This window comes from Pholcus phalangioides, unplaced genomic scaffold, assembly GCF_987345545.1.
Source record: "Pholcus phalangioides strain wild (caught in Gottingen) unplaced genomic scaffold, Ppha-v1.0 ptg000022l_1, whole genome shotgun sequence".
Lineage (NCBI taxonomy): Eukaryota > Metazoa > Arthropoda > Arachnida > Araneae > Pholcidae > Pholcus > Pholcus phalangioides.
The window spans coordinates 10,782,619-10,790,804 of record NW_028301615.1 but is presented as its reverse complement, the minus strand read 5'-3'; the positions used below and the strand labels follow the sequence as shown (position 1 = coordinate 10,790,804).

At 33.1% G+C, this 8,186-nt stretch overlaps 1 protein-coding gene across 1 annotated transcript in view; it reads right to left on the bottom strand.

Moving 5' to 3' along the window:
* Positions 1-3,330: 3,330 nt before the first annotated feature.
* Positions 3,331-8,186, bottom strand: part of ZnT49B (solute carrier family 30 member 9) — a 31,311-nt gene continuing 26,455 nt past the window's right edge. Inside the window, exons 13-18 of the mRNA XM_089249503.1 lie at positions 7,627-7,698; positions 6,833-7,043; positions 6,377-6,439; positions 5,612-5,741; positions 5,007-5,120; positions 3,331-3,577 (exon numbers count right to left, since the gene is read on the bottom strand). Of these exons, the coding sequence (XP_089105629.1) occupies positions 3,533-3,577; positions 5,007-5,120; positions 5,612-5,741; positions 6,377-6,439; positions 6,833-7,043; positions 7,627-7,698 (635 nt within the window). The 3' untranslated portion in view covers positions 3,331-3,532. The remainder of the gene's footprint in view (positions 3,578-5,006; positions 5,121-5,611; positions 5,742-6,376; positions 6,440-6,832; positions 7,044-7,626; positions 7,699-8,186) is intronic.

The window sequence follows — 8,186 nt, the reverse complement described above, 5'->3', positions numbered from 1 at the left end:
TGTGCAGTCGTAATTATCGAATTTCTGAGTTGGGAAGATAATTTTAATTGTTGATTTGAAGAATAAAAATCAAATTGACTTCGTTGAAAGTACGTGAAAAACCGGACATTTTTGCTAAAAAGGCGGGACAGCCAGGCAGTGCCGTCTTAACACATGAGAATCCGGTTGAAATTTTCTAGAATTTACAAGGTAAGGCCTCAGAAAAACCACTTGGCCCGGGACCCATGAAGCTTTTAAGACGGCCCTACAGCCAGGAAAAAGTGGGACTATCCATTGAGAAGAAATATTCTCCTCTAAGTGACTATTCCGGCAAATACGGGATGTATGGTCACCCTACTACCCTTGTGGAAGTCATACACTGAGCTATAAGTACATACACACATTGAGCTATGTATAAGCTATGGAGACAATCTCCGACTCTCTCCGTAATTCCAAATAGCTTCTGCTGCCATCTGCTGGCGAAATTTAAAACTCTAACTTCAAGGAGCAAAAGGAATCAATCACGACACAAATTTATTTGTAAAAGCAAATGAAATTTCGCGGAAAAAAGGTGTGAAAAAAACGGACTATAGAATGAAAATTTTTAAATCAGTTTTTGATGGCAGAGTTGATCAACTTTGCCCAAGACACCAACGAATAAGGCCACGACCTGATGAGGCGAAGACACAAAACTACAAAAATCCTAGGCTTTTTGTAGTTTCGTGTATTTGCCTTATTCATTAGTGTGTTCTTAATATAGTCTTTTAGACTCGGGGCCAGACACGTCAGGGTCGTAACTAGAATTTTTGTCGGGGGGGGGGGGGCAAACATGATTTTGCCACCCCAACCCCCTACCACTGCAAAATTCAATGATTTTATAACGGCATTACCTAAAACATTTCGGGGGAAGGCAGAACCCCCCCCCCCCAAATCCTGACTCCCCCTCGCTACGGCCTTGATGTCAGCTATGTGTGTTTCGTGTTCTAGTGGTGCTATCATTGTCTTCCATATTTAAAAGTGAAAATGGATGATGAGTAAATTTTTGTGTTATGTAAGTATCGTGTTGAAGGTCTGAGGATCTGTGTAAAGAGACTTTTTCAAATGGGAGACCGGGGGCCTCACGAAAATGAGATCTAGTTAAAATTTTCTGGAATTTATCTAGTAGGGCCTCAGAAAAACCTTTTGGCCTGGGGACCCACGATGCTGTTAAGACGGCCTTGCATCACTGCAGGAACTTCAGGATACCAGAGATAGACAGTTACCAGAACCAGCCCATTCATCATCTGATTAATGACAGTCGGAGCTAAGCAGTACCGATAAAATTCACTTTTATAATTATTTACAAGTTTGAATAATTGATTCACAAAATTTTATTTTTCTGCTGGGCATGTGTCTCAAGTTCAATTTGTTATTTTGTATTTCTGAAGAAACCTGTCTCTATATCTTATGGATACTAAATTGAATTTACTTTACATATTTTTTTATTTTACATAATTATTTTGTCAAACCAACTAATAGCATAAAGCGAAACTCTCACCTACTGAGATTATTATAGTTTAGCTTTACCATATAAAAATATATAAACATTCAGTTTTCTTGAATAACGAATAAACAGTTCCACTGTTTGATCTCAAATTTTTTATACATAAACCTGATGTTGGTAAAGTAATTTCACTATAGTGGAACGAAATTTTCACAAGAAATGAATCACACAAATATTAAAAACAGCCTGTCTCAAAAGTATATAGACTTTACTTGAAAAAAAACTTGCAAAGAAAGAGATAGCTATAACTGGATATTTTAACATGATTGCTATAATGTAAGCATTGAAAAACTATAAATGTTCATTTGAAAACTTTTATTGCAAGTAGTTTTCACTACGCCTCGCAAGTTCATTACACCATGAGGAATGTGGCTGAAATCTGGCGCTTAACATCTAAAGGTGTGGCTGTCAAAGATAATATGGCACACCAGATCAGGTATATACAAAATATTATCTAAAAATGAGAATGTATAATCTTGAGCTGGAATACTGAAAGTAACCATGGCTTGGATGGATAGATATTTTGCATTTAGCCAGAAATTATCTGTGTGTCAAATTTCACAAAGCTTATCAATTCCTATATCAAAGGACATTGTTCATCGCCGTTTGCAGTCCAGCAATAGGCATGTATTTCAAAACATGTGCTATAGATCTCTTCTGAACCAACACTACAAAGATGATCAATTGACTAGGGCCAGAATGACGTGAATTAGAGGGATGAGTGATTCGCTGTTGTCTTCAGGGACAGACCATGGCTGTATTTATTAGCATGACTTCAGACACTAATCTCACACTTTCTATAACCATCAGCAAAGAGAAGAATTTTAATAATAATAGTTAATGGGATAGGGAACAATCTGATTCAATACCTGGATTGGTATTGTTTTTTTTGTGAAGTTGGCAGAAGACTACTGGAACATTCTCAGAAGTACTAATAAGCACTAATCTTCTAATCAGGAGCACAATAGAGGGTCACTGTTGGCTGTTTCAACAGTCCAATGCTCCCTATTTCCACATCTACATCCACCAGTGTAAGGTTTACTGATATTAAAAGACACAGGTGTTGGAATGATCAGCTATGAGCCCAGACCTAAATTTAACAGAAAACCTTTGGGGGTCTATCATCACTTCATATTTATCCTCAATCTCATCAGTTTTCAAGTATTATACATATAAACTCATAAAAACCCGAAAAATAACCAAAATAAAAAACGGTTTGCAAGGTTAGCATCGCTAGGTCACTGGAATATTTTTTGACAGGAAAAAAACCAGCCGATATGAGGCGAGGATGTACACAAGTCAAAGAAAGGATATGAAAATAACGAACACAATGCCTCCAAATCGTTTATTACCGCAATATGTGTTCCACATGACCACCACCACAGGGGATAACTCATTGCAGGCGAGTCACAAATCCAGCAATGGCATAGTGTAGCAGGTCCACATATATGGTTTATAATGGTGAACTGGTTTTGGATTAGAAGTGCAAGTTCTTATAACCATCTCATTTGCACATTTCCACTAAAGTCGCTCGTGCCAGCGCCACCTAGCGGCTGTTTTTAGGTTTTTTTTCCTGTCTTAAAAAAATTCCCGTGACCTAGTGATGCTAACCCTGCAAACCATGTTTTATTTCGGTTATTTTTCAGGTTTTTATGAATTTTTAAAGTTTCTATGTGTGGCATTTTTGCCCACCCTGTACATACCACGATCTTCACTGAGCGTACCTCTGTAGGAATAAGTATATGGCTTCAAAAATTTTACAAGAATCTAATTAAACTTCAAATCATATAAAAATTTAAGAAAATGCGTAAATTTGAATAATCCAGCTTTTATTTCTTCCTACCGTAACAGAATGCACAAAAATATTAAAAAGGAACATATTTAGTTTTTTCTAGAAGAAATCTTTGCACAAAAAACTAGTTCATCAATCTGTAAAATAAGATTTGAATACAAATAAATATATTTATAAATATTCATCTATGTACATCCATATTTACAAATCTGCAATCCTCATAAAACTTCTAAATCTACATGTCGCACTTCGGGATGCCTTTTCTGGAAAAAAAAAAACAACAGAGACAGAAGTAGTTATTTAAATGAAATGGGTTTATGTTTGGATCACGAAAATGAAATAAATGCATTACACATATTGCACAACAGATAATTTGACTTGTTTCAAATTAGAAAATTGAAAGTATGAAAATCATCAAAATACTTCTAAATCGCTTACTTTTTTAGGCATAAGAATTCAATACAAGTAAGTATAAAGTACATTAAGGAAACATTTTATTTTTCTGGATATTATGCTAAGGTGAACTCAGAAAGAAAAGTAATCTTGTCTCTGCCGGGACTCGAACCCAGGCCCTCTTGCATACTGGGCATTGTAAATATTGAGAGCATCTTTGAGCATTGTAAATATTTTTATGCTTTTGCACATGCCCTAAAAATACATAAGACAACTGAATGCTACAAACCTAGAATAGGCCTATGTATCCCACTGCTTTGCTATGAAGACTGTTGTTTCACCTATACACAAAATGTGCACAGTAATATTGAGTGATGAATGTTAGTTACTGTCCAAGACCATGAAGTAGTAAATACAAAATTATTTTTTTTCAACCAGGCAGAAGTTTTTAATGACTATTCTACTTGTTGAACCCTCAAACTAAGCAAATGAAAAATTTATAAACCACCAAATGGTCCACATACACCCCCCCCCCCAAATATCCTTAAAAATGATACAATCTCTGCTTTGCCAGAATTATTAATTGCAATCTAAAACATTTGTAATGTTTGACAATTATATTTGTGGTTCCCTCTTCAATTAAAATCAATTACAAAAATTTTATCAATAGGATTTGGTAAGAAAGTAGGACATTTTACCAAAAAGTAGAAAAAGTAGGATGCATGGGAGCCCTGCAGAAGGTTTTAACTGCCCCATGAAGGTACCCTTACTGCCCTCTCGCCATTAACATAAGAAAAACTATCATTCTATGGTGGAACCTCCCATAACGGACACCTCAACTGATGGACACAATTTTTAATTACATCAATGGGACTCAATGTATCTTACTATCCCCTGTTGGACACAATTTTGAATTACATTGATGGGACTCAATTTTCTTACTATCCATTTATGGACACTCCTCATTAGTGGAAAAAAAGTTTTGGTCCCATGGGTGTCTGTTATTTACAAGTCTGTTATTGAGAGCTAAAAAATACCAAAGTGTATGAAAAAGGTGGACATGCTTCCTTTTGATAGAAACTAATAACTTTACATTGTAATTTCTACCAAAAATATTCACATTTGAATAATCCCAGTTGCATAATCTGACAAAGCTTATCCCAAAGATTCATAAACCGTTAAAAATTGTATTATAGAAAAAAAGTGAAAATGTTTTTTTTTGAAAATAAATTCAACGAGTATCGTTAAGAATGAGATTGCACAAATATTTCTATCATGCAGATTAGAAAAATTATTCACCTTTAAAGCTATTTCGATTCTATCAATCTGACCTCCCAGTAGATCTACTATATTCTCGCCATGTTTCAACAAGAAAACTTCTACTTCTTCGATGGACTTTAATTTTTGCATTTCCTATAAAGATAATTTGCATGAAAATATTAACACTCAAAAAACATATCAGATTTATTTATTATTTCAATATATTTGAATTTTTCATTAAAAATATGGAAATAAAATAAATTTAACTCATTAAGAAGTTAAAATAAAGTGCAAAGCAATACAAGCATAAAACTAACATAACAAAGATAATTGAAGGCAAATTCAAGTTTAAGAATCATGCAAAAAGACATAATATGATCATTCAAGAATTAAATCATTCTCAAAAAAATAAATTTAGAAAAAGTGAATAAAAATCAGGAATAAAAGTCTAAAAGAATAGAGTTTATCCATCTAGTTATATTTTTGAATTTTCATGGAAATCTGAGCTCAAAAATGAATCCTTCCAAACATTTTCAAACATGCAGGGCTTCCATAGTAAACTGTGCGGTTGTAGCTGAGAAAAATAGATTGAGAATAAGAAGACAAATCAAATCCAAAACAGTTAGTTGGAAGGGAATGGCTACCTCTAACAATGTCTCTAGGTCCTGTGAATCTAGGTAAGATCGTGTGAGTTCTCTCCCATCAAAATCAACTTCTGCTTTGTAACGAACAAAGTTATTTCCCATGTCTGTTGCTTTCACATCATGGATAGCCCTAAAAGAAAAGAGATTGAAGTTTTTTTTAAACATAGCAAAGAGAAAAATAAATAAATAATATAAGAAATAACTGAATACAGTGAAAACCTGCCTAAGATGAACATTGTATGAGACAGAAACCTGTCTTGAATAAAATCAAAAGGTAGTCTGTTCAATGATTAATGATTTGATGTACACCTTTACAGAATGGAAATCTCTGTAGAACGGAATATTATTTCCATCTCTTGATGTTCCGTTTTGTACAGGTTTCACTGTATAATTGTTATCAATGTGAGAAACAGGACCATTTAAAGTGTTTTCTGTCCTATCATGGACATTAGAAATTTTCAGCTTAGATTTTTTTGCACTCAGATTTTCAGCTCATTATTTGTAATATAAATAGAAAGCTGTGGGTTATAAAATTCAAAAATAATAATTATTAATGTAAGTGTTATTAGTTTTTGGCTCCATCTCCACCCACATACACCAATATTCCATAAATAGAACAGCATTAATAAAAGAAAAGAAAATATTTTTTATTCAAATTTTGACATCGACCTATGAATGGATTGTATGAAAGTACTTTGAATGTCACATTTCAATACAATAAATAACTCTGTTCATAGTTTGATGTGAATAACAGTTAAACACTACCTAATCATGATATCATTTTCCATTTCTTTATTTATTTGAAGTAGTTGTTCCTCAGGAATAGACCTGCAAAAAGTGAACATAAAAAAATCTATGAAAACAAGAAACATGCATTTCATGGAAATTTGTGCATCACTTTAATGGACTTGAAATGCTTTAATATAATTTATACTGAATTTCAGTGACAACTTGATGTTTCTTATGGTCAAGGGGGGAAAAAAAATTCAACTGAGACTTGTGTGTGTGTGTGTGGGGGGGGGGGGGGGAAGTAAATATTAATTAGGAAGGAGGAAATAAAAATATGTTGAAAAATTTTTCAATCTCAACTATATTCTCAAATAACTCTTTCTTTTATAAACTCAATCACAGCATACCAGACATAAATATGTTTCATTCTAAATGAATAAAATTATACTTTTAATTAAGTATTCACAAAACAAAATAGAAGATAAATCTTACCTTCCAACTAGAGCTCCACTGTTTGTGTATATAATAAAAGAAGCAACTGTTCCTAACACACCTCCAACCAGCAATGAACCAACGGAATCATAAATAGGAGAACCAGTATATGACGTTAGACCCATGCATGTTCCTGCAATACCAATACTTAGAACTGCTGCAACATCCTCAAGAAGAACAACATTTACACTTGGATCTTGACCTCTCATCACTGTATAAAAAATTGACATTAAAAAAAGTAATTAGAAGGCTGCACTAGTTTAAAAAAAACTAGCAATAGAAAGGCAACATATTTGAATGGATTGCGTCTTAAACTGAGAAATGATTCTTCAAGACAGTGGTTATTTAATTTTTGTTAATTTGAACAAAAAATTGTCTAATTAACCATATCCAATCACGTTTTTTTACTTGAAAAAAAAAAAACCAAAAGTTTATCACAATTTCAATGTATCTAATAAAGCACCAAATAAATATTGCCTTTGAGTGTTGGAAGAAGAGAGGGGGGGAAGAAAATGGATTTGATAATCACTGCTATTTTACACTTGATTTATATAAAATGACTATAACTGAACAGTGACCATAGGCAAATTTTTAGTTAAATGAAGTGTTACACAGTATGCAATACACTGCATATGTATATTTTTAGTGTATGCTGTGTATGTCATATAACATTTTTAATCTGATGGAAAAACTTTTAATTTACATACACAGCATTAATACTGTTCTAGTTCCATACTGCTCTATAATTTTGTCCATACAAAGATAAACACTAAAAAAGGAGAGAAAATGCATACCATATTCCTTAAAGCTTAGTCCTTCACGTTTAGCTCCTCGTCTTGTTTCCCTAAATGCAACGAGCAAAGTTCCTAAGAAAAGAAAACTCATATGTATATAGTATACTCTGATATTCAAATAATTGGAAAGGAACAGTTCAAATTAATATTTTATATTAGACAGGTCACTTATCCAGATGATCATTTGAATTGTTTCTGTAAAGGCTTTTTTAGTCATAATATTAAATGCGCTAACTGAAAATTTCCAGGCAATCTGAAAATCAACTGATCTGCCATAATAAAAACTGAGGTTCTACAGTATTTTGAAATTACAAGAGATAAATCAGGACTGAATTAATGTTGTAAATTACAACACATTTTATAGAGAAAAATCAGGACCAAACTTATACATTGAATGGAAATAAAGATTTTTTTCTGTTTGATGCATAAAGATGATTTACATTTATTACAATTTTGATGTACAATGTACAAAATTATATAATCCCCCCCTCTCACAGTAAAAGCACAAATGTGCAATGTCCTTATAAAAAAAATAATGTGGGAAATGACGTTTGAATGTT